General features: G+C 40.8%; 2 protein-coding genes across 4 annotated transcripts; one reads left to right on the plus strand and one right to left on the minus strand.

Moving 5' to 3' along the window:
- Window positions 1–98: 98 nt before the first annotated feature.
- LRRC42 (leucine rich repeat containing 42) lies at window positions 99–11,760 on the minus strand. Of its 3 annotated transcripts, none has more exons than XM_035123812.2 (8): window positions 11,629–11,760; window positions 9,229–9,704; window positions 7,497–7,628; window positions 7,087–7,205; window positions 5,165–5,253; window positions 3,503–3,616; window positions 2,962–3,046; window positions 99–2,065 (listed from the first exon to the last, which is right to left on the minus strand). In XM_035123812.2, the coding sequence occupies exons 2-8, from the start codon at window positions 9,687–9,689 to the stop codon at window positions 1,839–1,841; spliced, it is 1,227 nt and encodes a 408-aa protein (XP_034979703.2). In that variant the 5' UTR covers window positions 9,690–9,704; window positions 11,629–11,760; the 3' UTR covers window positions 99–1,838. The 3 variants fall into 3 exon arrangements, with proteins under 3 accessions (XP_034979703.2, XP_034979705.2, XP_034979704.2); XM_035123814.2 differs by lacking the exon at window positions 11,629–11,760 and adding an exon at window positions 10,678–11,573; XM_035123813.2 differs by lacking the exon at window positions 11,629–11,760 and adding an exon at window positions 10,604–10,625.
- A 44-nt stretch (window positions 11,761–11,804) lies between these two features.
- Window positions 11,805–16,240, plus strand: IFT25 (intraflagellar transport 25). Its single transcript, XM_035123816.2, has 5 exons — window positions 11,805–11,999; window positions 13,145–13,251; window positions 14,464–14,532; window positions 15,211–15,254; window positions 16,035–16,240. The coding sequence occupies exons 1-5, from the start codon at window positions 11,902–11,904 to the stop codon at window positions 16,152–16,154; spliced, it is 438 nt and encodes a 145-aa protein (XP_034979707.2). The 5' UTR covers window positions 11,805–11,901; the 3' UTR covers window positions 16,155–16,240.
- Window positions 16,241–16,332: the final 92 nt, after the last annotated feature.

Genomic DNA, 16,332 nt, shown 5'->3' on the forward strand with positions numbered 1-16,332 from the left:
TATTATACTGTGCTAGCATGTGTTCCTTGGCAAAATTTGAAAACTTAGTCTCAGCTTAAAAGGAAACAACACACATACACAAAAATCCACAGCAATGAAGTGGAACCATACCATGTAACAACGCAGTAGGATACAAAAGTACCCTGTGTTAGCTCTCATTTAATTCATCTAGTGATCTTTATAGTACAGTATTCCAAATTTACTTTCTTCAGATCTACAAGGCAACAGAAACGAGTCAGGCTCAAATCCCCACTGTGGTTGACATTGAGCTTACTATTTATATGTTAACCTACTTCACAGGGTTGATAAAATAAGATAGCCTGGGATTGCAGGGGGAAAGTATGTACAGTCAAACCTCGGTTTACACCTACCTGTTTACGACCGTTTCGGCGAGCAACCGCCATGGACCCGGAAGTGTTTACATCCGAGTTCTGTGGTGTCGGATGCGCAGACGTGATCTGCGCAGCTCTTGCATGCGCAGAAGCGATCTGTGCGGCGTGTGCGTGCACAGAAGTTCTCTATCAGCGCTTCGCGCACACGCAGAAGCGTGCCTTCGGGGAGCAACTGCTTCAGCGAGCGAACGCCTCCACGGAACGGATTGCGGTCGCAAATCGAGGTACCACTGTACGTATATAACTGTGATAATTTCTTTAACATGATTAGGTCCCCAAGTCAGGGCTTCTCAAACTTCCTCTTTAGCAGGGCCCACCTAAGGGCTGAAAATTGTTGAGGCCCACCACTCACAATATAGGGGCAGAGCCAGCCACAAAATGGTGGCAGATTGATGCGGAGTTTGATAGAATCAGCTGGCAAGTCTGACCCCTCCTTGGAAATTGCTTCTCTTGTTCAGTCCGTTTTGCTTTGTTTCTGTATTTTCTCACCCTTCCCTCACACACTGCTGACTACTCTGTTCATTTCTTCTCTCATCCACTCCAAATTAGCATGCTATAGGCTCATTGTCTGACTCCTATTCCCATGTGTGCCAATGAAATGGAAATCCAGAGATCCTGCTGGTCCAACCAAAAGGCTACAGCACACCTAGATGAACATAGGCTATGGCAACTGAGGTCTACAGCTTGAGGGGGGGGGAAGCACCCACTTTGTAAATCAGACGTAACCTACGATTAGTCAAGCCGCATGGTATTACCCTATTTTGAAATACTTTATGCCGGAAAACATATAGTGTTTTGTGTACCTTTGGTGTTCACTAGTTGAAACCACTGAAACATGTTTAAGCATGACAACTAATACCCAGTTTGTTTATAATGTACAAGAGTCAACAGGAGTTTGGGTTGCTCTGAACAATCAAAATCAGTTCAAACAGACATTCTACTTCAAAAGGGATAAAATATATTGTGGATGTATTTATACTGTTTAATTCCTCAACTCCTATGTTTATTTTGTTAAATCCTATTATTTGTGGTTAAGTCTCACACCGTTCCTTTGAGTACGGCACACAAAATATGAGCGCAAACACATAGTGATGACTTGCTTGCAAAATAAAAAAAAAGTCACTCGAGAACAGCCACCACTAAGAGGCTCATATCTAACACCACCTCAAGCAGTTTCTCAAACCTTAGGGTTTATAGCTAAACATGTGTTGTCCTTTTGTAAATGAGCCCTTTGAAAATGAAACAGTGGAGGGTGCTCACCAAAATTTAATCTATCCCACATTATGCATTAGTTGAAAGGTCATCAGTTGTTTTCTCTGATTAATTCAGAAACGGAACAAGTCATTGCTTTTTTGCTTTTTTTGAGGCCAGTTTGTTTTGATGGAAAGCAGAAAATTCAGCTGTGCCATTTTTTTAAAAAAGTGTTTATTTGCATCCAACTCATACTCAGTAAGAATTTAGTAAGTCCCAGTCTGCCACTGAAAAGCTCAGCTGCTTTGATTTAAAACGCTGTTCTTTGTGCTCAGCTGAAGTTCTCTTTTTCTTCGTCTGTAATTCTTCGCTCTTCCCGATTAGTACAGGTAAATTTAACATTTCTGCTCTTGGCCTGTAGAATTGCAGGTTCTCAGAAGTCTCTATTTCAAGAGGTTCTTCTGTCCTGGCTCTTTTTCCATCTGGAAGACAAATTTTATGAAGTAACTTCACATAATTTTGAATATAGCTTAATTTTGCACAGTTCAGTTTGGGTCAGTTGCACTAACAGAAGAGTTAACCTAAAGACGCAGTTTCCAAATACAGTCGTACCTTGGAAGTCGAACGGAATTCGTTCTGGAAGTCTGTTCGATTTCCAAAACATTCAGAAACCAAAGCGCTGCTTCCAAAAATAGTTTGTAAACTGGAACAGTCACTTCTGGGTTTGCGGCTTTCAGGAACCAAAATGTTTGAGAACTAAGCTGTTCGAAAACCAAGGTATGACTGTAGTCAAAATATTTTAAGGGTTCAAAGCTTCTCAAGAATTGCTATTGTGACCCCTCCTATCATTTTAAAATAGAACATAAATGTGGTGATGGTGGGGGTTACCTGCAGCTTCTATGCAAAGGAATACATTTGCAGAAGCAATGTTACACGGAATTCTGAATGTAGCTGCATGTTACTAGCATGACAAAATCTAGGCCTTTATACTTAAATGATCTAGTGTTACATGTTACAAATTGAATGATATTTTCAGCTGTCTTTTTAATTCTCTCCTAACCTATTTCTAATTAATTGCTAAGGTCTAAGTGCTTTGCTCTGACAACAGAGGAGCATAGCGATAATGCTACTTTCTTTGCTTGCAGCTATAAGCTCCTATGGTCAAAGACACAAGCCACTGCTCATGTTTCAAAACCAGCTTTCCTCTTCAGTTCTTGGAGCTACTATGAGCGGTCAGGGGTGACTCTGTACAAAGCTCTACTGACATTTGCTGTTTTCCAGCAGTTCTTAAATAATCTTTAGCTCAGTTTACAAAAATGCACTCCAGCTCTAATCCAAGTTTAGAAATTTGTACTGTATCTCCATGGAAGTTGCTTACAGAAAAGTTGAGCTGCTGTTCGAGATTTCAGGCTTTCTTGTGGTTTAATTGCTTCTTGCACTGCATGCTCCCATTGCAAGATGGTCTGAGAAAAGTAGAATTGCAAAAAAGTTTAAATAGGCAGCACACTTATTCAAAGCTAATAGGTCACCACTATAGCTTGACATTCAGTGTGAATATGAGCTTACAGTTTTTCAAGTGTTGTTTGCTAATGCATGGCAGTTCCCCTGTGATTCAACAGTACTCATCCCAGTGCTGAGTGACATACAGTTGATTGAGCCATATGGAGTTTGCATAACAACTCACAGTGTTTTAAAAGGAAAACTAACGTTCTGTTAAAAAGTGTATACAAGCCTTAATCTACTAATGGAGTATTAATGAGAGGAAGGCAGATAGGGAGATAGAGAGGTAATTTTCAAGGTTCTGAGTCATTTAGAAAATCCCCCCTTTTTACCACATAGGAAAACCACTTTTTACCACATAGGAAGATGTTTGCTATATGAAGTCAAGAAATAGTTCAAGAAGGTACATTAAGACATACCTGCTCTGCCCATCCCTCTGTTTTGCAGCTATTATGATCAAATTCTTTCAAGGGCACTTCTGAATGAACGAGACCCATTTGTGTCTGGATCCAACAAACAACAGCATTTGTGTCCTAGGGAAAAAGATAAACCAAAACAAATCCCCTTAAAGAAATAATTGTCGACTTAATTCCAATCTTCCAATCCGGGCTGTTGTTAAATTTAAAGTTTAATGACACAGCAACTCCCATGTTGTTAAATTATTCCAATCCGTGTTGTTGTCCAAGCCTGTCATTTGAAAAATTGTTAGGCATACTGTTTGCAATATTGCAATGTAAATGAACTGTATTCCACAGATTTAAGTCATTTGGCGATTGATCAGCTTTCGGAGACCACACAATCTCCCCTTCTGGGCCCTAGAAGGGGGGCTGCTAGACATCCATTTAGCCTTCTCTCTCACTCATAATGAAGAAATTCTGCAAACAGATGCACTGTATTTTATCCAAATTATTGTCTCAAGTCACTACAAAGTCAGCCAGCAAGCATCTCCCACTTCCCTCGAAAAAGGGAGGAACTCTCATTTTTCTGTGGTGTGTCATATTAACAAGTGCCATCTTGTTTCTTCACTTATCTTTATCAAGTCTTTCAAGTCTAAGTAAAGCTGCACAATTGAATACTTAATTATAAATAGAAGTCCATCTGTCTTTTTTTTTAAAAAAAGGTTTCTTAATGAGGCTTGGGCGTAGAAAAGCAATTGTAGGTATTGAGAAGAAAAAAAGGATGTACCATAATCCAAACACCATGAGAATCTCTTTGAAATCCGAGCTTAAACACCAGGGACTGTACAATTCTGCAGGTTTTTCCTCAGTCTTCTTCGGTCCAGACTATGTCTGTTTATTGTCCAAATCTAATTATTTTATCAAACAGATATTTCCGGCTATGAGAGTGGCTTCGGAGAGTGCCAGCCGTGTCGTGCTCTGGGACCCAGTGTCCTGCCGCTTGCACCTTGATGCAAGCTGACAATCTTGGACAATCTGCAGGTCTACGAGACAGTCCTCCCCCCACCCTGGGGAGTCTGCCAGGGCTAATTAACCCTATATCAGCCCTGAATTACCGGCACGGCTGAGGTCCGATCGTATGGAAGTCAGCCATTTCTTACCACCAGAAACAGGAAGCCATGTTGGGATGCGCTGGCAAATAGACAGTTGGAAAAATACATATTTACAAATAAATTAGTATTAGATGGATGAAAGAATATATGATTTCTGACATGATTGAGAATCACATAGCCAGGGATGGAGAACTTTAAAGCGATAAGATCGGAATGTGGAAAATATGAGAACAACAGAAGAAACCAGGAACAAAGATACTGGAGATATACTTCAAGAGGTCCAGACTATGGGAAAAATTAATAATTAATAATTTGTACTGTAATTTGGTTTTTTTTAGTTTATTGTTTTTAATTGGATTATGATTATGGATTTGTTAATTGACTGTTTTTATTGGAAAATTAATAAAAATGATTTTAAAAAGGAAAGAAATAATTGCCAACCAAGGTCTGAATTTATCAAAGACAAAATTTTGACTTTTCTTTGAAACTGCAGTCAATATAACATTAGTTGCATTTCATTTCCGTGCTAAAAATGCTCCAGATATTTAGCAGAGCAGAAAAATATGTTCACCTTGAGGCAAGTTCCAGAAATATCGAAACAGTTCAGCTTTTTGAAATGAAGCAGATACCTGAGTCCCAAACGGGTGATTCCTGGATTACCTACATAAAATCAAGAACACTGTATTAAATCTAAAATTAAGCTAAATTACAAAATAGTTTCAAGTTGCACATAAATGATAAAGCGGATTAAGCAAAAGGACTGTCTGTAGTATAGATACAGTCCAGAATAAATCTGCATATACTTTACATGAGTAGGGGTGGTAAAAAGCTAATTGGTTTTTTTCCTGGTAAACACTGCTCTACCTTAATATCTAGATATGGTTTGTTAGTTCCCAGGGACTGGAAGAAAATAAAAAAATACATAAATGCCTACTATATAAAATAGGTACTAATGGTTAAGTCAATATGGGAAGTCAATGTTAATGATGTAATACAGGCAGCAACCATTTTGCACTGGGGTTCCTTTCTGGGCCCCCATGCGCATCGGCGGAGCGCATACTGTATAAACTTGCCCCTTTCCACTCTGCCCCCATTCTGCCTTCTTTCAGGTCCATAATGACCCGCACATTGGTGGTCACATGTCAATTGGATGTGCCTAAAATGGTCACCACCTGTAATAGGGTTATGCAGTTATGCACACTTGGATGAAAACCAAGTTCTGATAGTACATAGTAACCTTGCACCCAAAACTCTCCCAAAACAACAGATTCATTGTGTCTAAAGTATTGGCAGAAAAGATGACTGTCATCTTTCTGGTGTCAAGTGAAAATGCCTTTGGTGGCAATTGGTGGTGATCCTGTGTGAAGGGTGTGGTTATTTTGTGCTGTTTTAATTACATTTTCTTTGAATGAACACTCAATGTTTTATGTTTTGTATTGTTTTGTTGAATTTATGCATTTTGCATTCTGTTACTTTGGGTTTCCTTTTGAAGTGCAAAGCAATCTATACAAACTAACCCTTCCACAGCCATATACAGCTCAGCCTTTCTAAGCTCTACATCAGCGTTTCTCAACCGCTGTTCCGCGGCACACTAGTGTGCCGCGAGACGCTGGCTGGTGTGCCGCGACGTGCGGCGACAAGAAGGGTGATTTACATTGTCACGTGCCTGGCGGCCGCCAATATTCAACAAGCAATATTTCTCCTCCTCTTTCCCAAAGCTCAGTGCAAATGACTGGAGGGTGGTTTTAGAGTCTAGGGAGGCCCCCTAGGGAGGCGCGCTCCAGATCCGCCGCTGGCCCCCCTTAAGCCGCATCGAGGTTGCTCCGCCTCCCCTGCCTCCTTCGCCCGTCCTTCGCCATGGCTGCGCGGCGGACGCTGGGCTTCGCGGTCCGGAATTACTCGCAAGCAGCAGCCAAGGTAACCTTTCGCCTTTGAGCCGCCCCGCAGCTCCCCTGGAAGTGCGCACGCCCTTGTAATCCGGGGGCAGGCAGAGCCTTGCCTGGACTGTACCACTTCGGGCCGCGGGAGAGGAGAATTGGGGGTCTGAAGGCTTCTCCCCTCCCATGGGACGGCAGGAGGGGGATTAATTTCCTCCTTCCTATAGTCAATATAGGGCGGCACAGAGTTAAATTTTTTAACTTTTTTAATGGTGGTGTGCCTCGTGATTTTTTTCATGGAACAAGTGTGCCGTGGCCCAAAAAAGGTTGAGAAACACTGCTCTACATGACAGTTTCCATATTAAACTGTACAATAGAAAATTGGCTATTTCTGTTGCAGAATACACAGCACATTTTGACCATCACTTGTGTAAACTGGACAACAGCTGGTTTTAATCAACAATATTGAACAGCAGCTATTCCGGTTTCTATCTCTCTCTTGTAATGGGTACTCAATAGTGATTAATTTTTATTTATTAAATTCTTCTGATATTGGCAAGGATGAATGCTGGATTATAATGCATATATCCTGTTTCCAACCTGAAGCTATACTTACAAGACAAATCCAATACTGAGAGATTTTCAAGGCCCCTTTTCATCACTCGGACAGGCGCTGTCATTTTGCGAATACCAGCATCTGACAAGCAGTTATCTTTCAGGAGAAGCCGAGTTAAACTGAGATAAATGTAAAAGCTACAATTATACATTTATTTATTTAATAAATTTTTTATATTGTTTGATTTTTTTTCTTAAAAAACAAACAAACCCTCAGAAGCTCTTGGTAAGTAGATGGAAGTTTTGCAAAGCCAAAAGGAAAGTTCTAAAAATAAGCCAGCTGTGTGATAGACAATGAGTAAAATTTGCTGAGTTTCAGACTTTCTGCATTTAAGATTAAGACTGATTAATATTGCTACAGTTCTTTGAACAAGAAACCAAATGTTCACTTCCTCTGCAGCAAACTGGTACCTAGATAGTGTCTTGTTGGTGATATGGTCTAGCAGCTCATGCTCATCTCCAAGTTTACAGAAGGACAAATCCAAGCATGTCAGATCCCGGAAAGATTTAATTTCTTCAAGCTTTTCAGAAATAACTAGGTAACTGTAAAAGAGTAAACACAACAGTAAGATTCTGCACCCTTGTCCAGTTTCTTTCATTCCCATAGATTTAGCACCACCAACCATCTCTGTAAATGGGGGAAATGTCTATGAGATTAGTTTAGTCCAGTTTAATATAATATAAAATAATATAATATGCAGTGGTACCTCGGTTTAAGTACACAATTGGTTCTGGAAGTCTGCACTTAACCTGAAGCGTACTTAACCTGAAGTGAACTTTCCCATTGAAAGTAATGGAAAGTGGATTAATCCGTTCCAGACGGGTCCGCGGAGTACTTAAACTGAAAGTACTCAAACCGAAGCGTACTTAAACCGAGGTATGACTGTATTACAAAGCAACCAAGAATCTCCTCAATGCCTTGATCCAATATTCTGTTTCTGACTTTGCTCTATTCTACAGCAAACCTGGGGTGAGGAACCTTTATCAGCACAATTCCTGGTGGGCAGCCTCCCAAGAATGGGTGAGCCAGAGGCAAAACTGGGCAGAGCCACCAGTATGGATTTTGCCTTTGTACCAGTAGGCTAGTTTCTACACATGCTCACACATCCCTTTCTATCCTCCATCCAAGCAAGCAAGAAACATCATCAGAAATCAGGGACACACTCCACTCAAGCAAAAAATATCTGAGGGGAGTGCAAAGCAGAACTGGTGAGGGAGGTGACCTGGGGAGGGGGGCAGACAGGAAGAGTGCGTTTGGCCCCCAAGCATAAGGCTCCCTGCCCCTATGCTAAATAATCAGCTGTGAGAAAGCCCGATACGAGAAACAGTAACAGTCCTAGTAAGCCATATACTGTATACAGGCTTCCTCAAACTTGGCCCTCCAGATGTTCTGAGACTACAATTCCCATCATCCCTGACCACAGGTCCTACAAGCTAGGGATCGTGGGAGTTGTAGGCCAAAAACATCTGGAGGGCTGAGTTTGAGTAAGTCTGCATATATATATATAACAGAAACTTGTAAAAGAGCATCTCTCCTAGGAAGAATATATTTGGTGCAGATAAGACTATGAAGAAGAAGCCAGTATTTATTCCTAGATTTGCTGTGAATAGTACAAAGAACCACACTAATAATCTGAGCCAAAATTTAGTTGTTTTGAAGCAATGTTCAATAAAGCTTATTTTCAACTAATTGCACTTAGGATTTTAAATGTAAAAGGGTTTACATTTAAAGGCCAATACCGAATCTTATTTGTAAGGTGTAAAGCAATGCTATTGTTCCATCCATGTGGAATGCTTTATTTGAGTGGATGTGGTAACCGAGTAATTTCGTTGTTCCTGCAAGGGGACAATGACAATAAAGATTATCTTATCATTACTCCATACAGAAAAAGGTAAAACTGCCAAAACAATAAAAAAGATAAAATAAAGCTTTTAGTTGGATGCCTTTCCAAAATGGTTTATGCTCCAAATTCAAATGCTTTGAAGCACTAGGAACAGCCAGAACAGGCCACTCAACACTATTCTAGCTTATTCCCTTTGTATCCTTTTAATTTAGCTCTAGGTGGTGTGATTTGCTTCTTTATTGAGGACTCCCTTAATGGGGGTGCAAATGTAGTACTATAAACAAGTTATGTATGCTTACCCATTTTTCAAGCATAGAGACTGAAGCACTAAACTTCCATAAGCATCAATAAATTTTTGCAAAGCACAGAGTCCTGTTCTTGGTTCTGTAAATTTCTGTCTAGCATCTGCTGCATAGAAAAGCTTTTCGGCTATCTGTTCTGGAAAGTCAACCAGTGAGTCAACATGATGAATGTTGTCAGCAATGTAACTCAGAACTAGGCTGAAGAGAGATTTAGCAGAATAGCGAAGATTTCCCTTCTTTGTGTAAGTGAAGATGAAGTGATCCGTCCTTCCATTGTCATTTTCCCTATTCACATAGAGCTCAACAGAAAATCCTTTGGAGAAGAGTCTTGAAGGCCTTGGCTTTGGATCACTGTTGTTTATTCCTGGTGCTTCATTTGCCTTATATAACTGTCCATTTTCCCGAACATATACAGATCCTCTATCTGGAAAGTTTTCTGCATAGAGATAGCATGACATTCCTCTTTAAAGTTTCTGAGAGAGGAAAGAAACAAGGTAAAGCATAAAGCAAAGCAAAAAGGGATTTAATCTGGGAAATGTCTCTGTGTGTGATTTCTACAGGGTCACAAATATGCTAGAGTTTACACTTTTTAAAAACAAAACAAAACAAACAACAAACAAACAAACAGAAAACAAGTTCTCAATGGTTGATATGGATAAGCAAAGTGGATACTTGAGACAGAATTCCATTTCTTGGGGGGGATATATAGGAAGAGATGAAAAAGCCATTGTTTCAAAGTGGCCAGGCATTCTTTCCTCACTCCTTAGTTGCACAGAATTTTGAGTTGCATCCTCCAAAATAGAGACAGGATTGTATCTATGAGCAAAGAATGAAATCAACCACCACCCCTAGCCAGTTTAAAGGCTACAATCCAACAAATCTTGAGCTTGAGGAAGTCACACCCAGGATCACTACTACCCACATTATGCGCTGAGAATGCCTTCCAAACATTCTGGATAATGTATTTTTATCCTACTGGTATCCCCATCAACGGAGCCCAAGGCCACAAACGGCAAAGTAACAAAACAGCACAAGTAAAAACAAAATCAAAACATTTAAAAACCAAGAACATCTAAAAGCACACCCACCCACCCGCCTTAGTGTGTGTGAGTGCAAGGGTGATGCAATATATTCTTTTAAGTTAAAAAGCTCCCTGCACTTCAGATAACTGGGGAGAGGGCACTAAATCCTTTCTTTCAGTTCTATTACACGCGATGAGTTTTTGTTTGGGGTGCGGGGGAGGGGGCCATTCAAATACATGACAGAGACTTCCCCCGCCTCGTCCTGCACGTCTGAATGCAGAATGCCCACAACTCCACTCCGCAAACTCGCAGACCGTTTCGTGACCATAGACATAATAAAGACAAACTACCGAAGCGCCGGGGGGTGGGGGGAGAATCTGCGCCACTGAAGCCTCAGTCCTCCAGGCTAGCGGGCAATATGCACCTTGGGAGCCTCGGGGGCTTTCGGAGACGAGGCAACACCTGCGCGGCTTCCCTTGTCTGCAGGCGCAGAGCCCGAAGGAGTCTCGGAAGCAACACGCCCGAAGTCCACAAATATAGGAAGAAGGCGAGAGTCATTTGCTCTCTCATTTGCTGCGTGATTTTGGGTCTCGTCTCCTATTATTTTGTATGGTCGGGCTGCAATCCTACCTTACCTGGCATCAAGGCCACTGAGGTCGGGGGGGGGGGCTCACATCTAAGTAGACATATGTATAGGATTGCAGAGTTAGAGAGGCAAAAAGCTCGGTGCTATTGCACGAAAACTGCACGAGGGGAGGCTTTAGAAAGGGCTGGCGCATTTAACTTGTAACTTGAGCTGGTTTGGCTGCACACTCAAGCCAGTTCAAGTTTCTGACTGCGAGGTGTGCGTGTGATAGACCGCTGTCACAGCCCTACGTCTGCAAGTTGCAATACAGAGATAATGGTAGGATTCAGACTACACGAGTCCCTCTTAACAGCCCGATCTTATGCACGGCGACTTAGAAGTAAAGCCTCGATGAACTCAGCGGGACTTACTGCAGCAATGGACGTGCCCAGGATTTGCTCTCAGCAGGTAAGGGTGCCTAGGAGTGCAGCCTCCGCTGAAATCAGTGGCGCTTCAGTTAGTCGCCGTGGCTAACTTTAGACACTGATTTCAACGCAAGGATGGCTGCAATCCTAAACCCACTTACCTGGGGAGCAAGGACCATTGGATTCCCTAGGACTTACTGCCGCATAGGCACCATTAGGATTGCGTCTGGATCCAAACCAACAACTTCGAACTGTTGTCTGCCATTTGTAGCATACAATTTTCAGATGCTTCTCTGGTGGTGGTGGTGGGGGAGTCGCATTTTACACGAGAGCTGTCGCCCGAGTCAAGAGAAAACACGTGCTCCACCAGTATTTGCTTATATACCTTTTGAGGTGCCGGGGTGCTCGCTGCTGCTGCTGCCGTTTCGGCCTCCCAGGTAGGGATTTCTATTTCCTATTTCCTAGGATCACCCATCCGTTTTGCCGCGGAGACGAGAGAAAACATGGCGACAAAAACAACCAGGAAGCAGCGGAGGTACGGTAGAAATGGCCGGTCACGCCTCTTCCTGGGTTTTCCCTTAGAGTCGGGATGGGCTGCTAGGCAACCGGGCAACGTTTCTCCGTAGATGCAAGAGGCCTTCCCGAGTGTGGAGAAAACATGAAATTCACGGACTACTGCCTTAGTTCCGAAGGAACCGATGTGATTCAAGCAACATCAAGTGATGAAAAATACCCGCCAGAAAATATCACTGATGGGTAAGATCTTGATCCTGATGAAGTAGCAGGCTCTCGCCTCGTAGCGCCCGAAATACGAACACGTTTGCTATTACAGTATATATCATGAGCTTTCGTGGACTAAAGTTAACTTTTTGGTATATATATAAAAGGTTTGCTTTCATATTAAGGAATGGTTTTTACATCCTCTCCTCGCATAATTATTTCCTTTGGGTTGGACGTAAAACCCATCCATTTGGTTTCCGAAATGCTTTTAAATATGAACTTGAGCGTCATGGAAGAATATAGTATTTGTAGCTAGTGGTTTTTTTCACCTAAAAAATGTTTAGGGGTACTCTCATTTTCCTACTCATATTGAAATACTGCCCCTCAATGAGGCCAAACTTAGATTCACAAAATGTTTAGGGCTATGCGTACTCCTGTGCCCCCCCCCCAAGAAAAAAAAACACTATTTGTAGCATTTGTGTCACACATTCAAATAACATAAGGCTGGCATACTGTAAAGGCTGAAAGAATTAGAGTCTTAACTTGCTCATGGATTTGTCACTTTTTAGAAAATATCATCCCTTAGCTGGGCGTGAGAGACTAGGTCATTTGAAGGCTGGATTTTTTAAAAAAATTATTAACGGTTAAATATAAATTATTTTTCTACTGTGATGAATTTGAACTCTATGGTTTAATGAAGGTAAGGTCAGAAGTGAATCTTTTGACAAGCCATGTATCTACAGTACTCAATAGTAAGTCCGATTGGGTACAATGAATGTTATTTTAATGACAGATCAAATATATTAGCTTGTCATTATGACATATAAAAACACTTCATATTAAGTTGTACCTTGTCTCAAAAAGTGTAACATCTATAATCCTATTCTGGTACCATGTAAAATATAATATGATTCCCCCCCACCTCCACCCCTATCATTTAAGGTCCTTGATATCACTGTTTAGGAACCTTCCATAGAATATCATGGAAGAATTCTAAATATATGGTGAAAACAGTAATACAGTTAATGCTAACGTTTACTATGTTAAAATGCAACATTGGTATTGGAATATTGGATATCTTTATTATTGTAAATTGAATAAAATTTCTCTGTTACAGACATATCTGCAATATATTTCTAACATTTTGCATTCATACGGGATATTTCACTCTCTCTTAACAGAAAATCTGAAACCTTTTGGACAACAACTGGGATGTTTCCACAGGCATTTATTATTTGTTTTCATAAATGTGTAACCATTAGCAAACTCACAATCCAGTGTTATTGTGGTAAGTTGATGTTATACAGCTAGGTTTTCATTTCTGAATTAGCATCTTTCTCTGCAAAAATATGTTTTCTTTTTGCTTTAGGGTGCAATCCAAGCCCTCCCTCCTGCTGGTGGGCTTTTGTGTAGCAGTGGATCTGTATTCCTGCTTCTTGTGGCCATAGCCCCACAAGATGGTGGGGAGAGGCAGATGAGACCCAAATTAGACTAGATCACTGTGCCAGCTCCAGGTCCCAGTGCTGTTGCGTGACATCAATGATTCTGGCTTCGGATCCATAAGATTTTGGGCTGATTTAGCCCTGCCCCAGCCCACCATTGGAGGCCCTGTTTCAGTGCCCTCCACTGGCTACTGTGAGTAGGCAGCTCAGCTCACCACCCGTCCACCCATTTTGGGGGTGCGTGGGGAGTGGGAAATTGGTTCTGACAGCAGCCCTATTTGGCAACTGGCGGGGGCACGCACAACTAGGAGAGCTGAGGAACACTGATCAGTGAGGTTTTGTATAGGGTTCTGCACTTGTGGTTCTATATAGGTTAGAGCAGCTGTGCAGGAAACACTGTGTGAATGTGGGTGTGTATGAAAATACAATGGATAAAATACAACCACTTGTGGGTGTTTTTTTTCACATGGAGAGAGGATTCAACTGATTACAAGGTTATAGATACTTCCCAAATGCAACTCAGCCTAGAGATTTTCTGTTTTTTTAACAGTTCTAGGTGGCGCTGTGGGTTAAACCACAGAGCCTAGGACTTGCTGATCAGAAGGTCAGCAGTTCGAATCCCTGCAACGGGGTGAGCTCCCGTTGCTTGGTCCCTACTCCTGCCAACCTAGCAGTTCAAAAGCACGTCAAAGTGCAAGTAGATAAATAGGGACCGCTCCGGCGGGAAGGTAAACAGCGTTTCCGTGTGCTGCTCTGGTTCGCCAGAAGCGGCTTTGTCATGCTGGCCACATGACCTGGAAGCTGTACGCTGGCTCCCTCAGCCAATAACACGAGATGAGTGCCGCAACCCCAGAGTCAGTCACGACTGGACCTAATGGTCAGGGGTCCCTTTACCTTTATATCTGATACTCTCTGTGAATTTGTCATAATTAATGAAATCTTAGACATGATTGAACATTAATATGCTAATGTAAAGGCTAAGTACTACTATGTTGATGAATTTTGTGTGAAACTAGGCAGACTTAACCTAGGATTTCTTTTCTTAATACTGTCCTTAGTGCAGACATTACGGATTGAAAAAAGCATATCTAAAGATCCAGTTGATTTTGAAGAATGCATTGAAAAAGGTAATTCTTTACTTGATGTAACAGTTCTAATTAGGTGGATGATTGCAGTTTGATGTACAAATCAGTTAAGGCTGCAATTCTCTCTGACTTATTAGAAGGAAGTCCTATTGAACTCATTTGGAATAAGTGTGCATATAGGATGCAGGACTAGGATCAAAGCAGACTTCTGTGATATCTACCGGTAAGGAACCAATGGCTGGCTCTCCACAACTTTCAGATGCTGACTTGTTGCAGTTGCCTGCTTATCATTTGTGTTGTGCCATTCATTTAGTGCTTTTTATATTACCACATCTTATAGGGTTGTTGGTTGCTATGGTTATTCAGATATTGTATATGAAGCACTTGGAGCACTTAGCAAAAGTGCTGTATAAATATCTGTTACTATTTGGAACCCAGATGGTAATTTCTTACCTTCCATGACAATATTTTTCTGGAAAGCTATTAAATGTTTCTTTTGTCTATGTGTGCAATTGGTCTAAGAGTAAACTATTTTTAAGTGGCTTAAATTGTGGCCCTAATGAAGCTTGTGACATACCATCTATGGAGTGTGTTAACTTTATTGGAGTTAATTTAGCTCTTTACTAGGATTATGAGTTTTTACACTCCAGTGAATTTTCAGATCCAGAATCCAGACATCATGTTACATATTAAGGTGCTGCTTGTTTGTTTTATGTTCAGAGCTGCAACATAAAGAAGGAGAACTTCAAACAGAAGAATTTTCTGTAAGTATATGCCATCTAGCATCTAGAATTTTTGGGGAAATCTTGAGTTAGCAAGGTAATGTGGATGTTAGTAGGAGCTTGATAAAATCTGAAACAATGTTTTCATATTCCTACTATTATATATATAAATGCCTATGTTACAGTTAACTGCTAAAACATAGAGGCCTTTGACAGTCCCATATCTGGACCAAAGTACTTTACACTTTTGAGTGATGACAGTTACCATTAGGGATTATGAATACTGACCGGTTTCTGTATTTTTGGACATTTGCAGTGTAATCCTAAACATGTTTGCTAAGAAGTAAGCCCCATTAAGCTCAATGGAGCTTACACATCAGTAAATGTATTTAGGATTGCATCCCCTGTAATGTGCAGGATTGTCAATATTCATAATTTTTTACATTAACTGTATTATATGTGTATGTGTGTGAAAAGGAATTGTCATCAGCTCACTCCTGTAACCTGAGTGTAATTTTGGGAGTTTTATACTACGTCTTTAGTATAGCAAGATTTAGATTCGGATTCTTTCTAGCATACAATGTTTTATTTTTCAATTAACTAAGTATTACCGTGCTGAGTATCGAACAACTACAGAATACATTTCATCTAAAACTAACTGATTTCGAGTCTCATTGATTTCAGTTTTCGTAAATTAAAAAAACTCTTAAATCTCTCACATTGAAATTATTGGCATTGAAAAATGCATCACTTGCAATGAATTGTGCCCATAGTTCTATAACTATTGATGTTGTTATTATTATTATTATTTCTTTTTGGCAGTTTCCTGAGATCCAAGCGACATACTTGCGATTCATTATTTTGTCTGGCTTTGATGCTTTTGTGTCAGTTCATAGGGTGATAGCAGAAGGATTAACACAAGATAGTGAAAACCAAACTTAATGTGCTGCAATCACAACTGTATAAATATTGTACTGACATTTGTATTCTAGATTATGCAATCCAAGCAGTAAAGTATGTTTTCTAAACTGTGTCTTTTGTGTAGTTTTGTCACAGATTTTTTCCTGTTGGTAAATTCTGTTAAAATATGATACCTCTATTCCACTAGAACTCACCACTT

Source organism: Zootoca vivipara, chromosome 7, assembly GCF_963506605.1.
Source record: "Zootoca vivipara chromosome 7, rZooViv1.1, whole genome shotgun sequence".
NCBI lineage: Eukaryota > Metazoa > Chordata > Lepidosauria > Squamata > Lacertidae > Zootoca > Zootoca vivipara.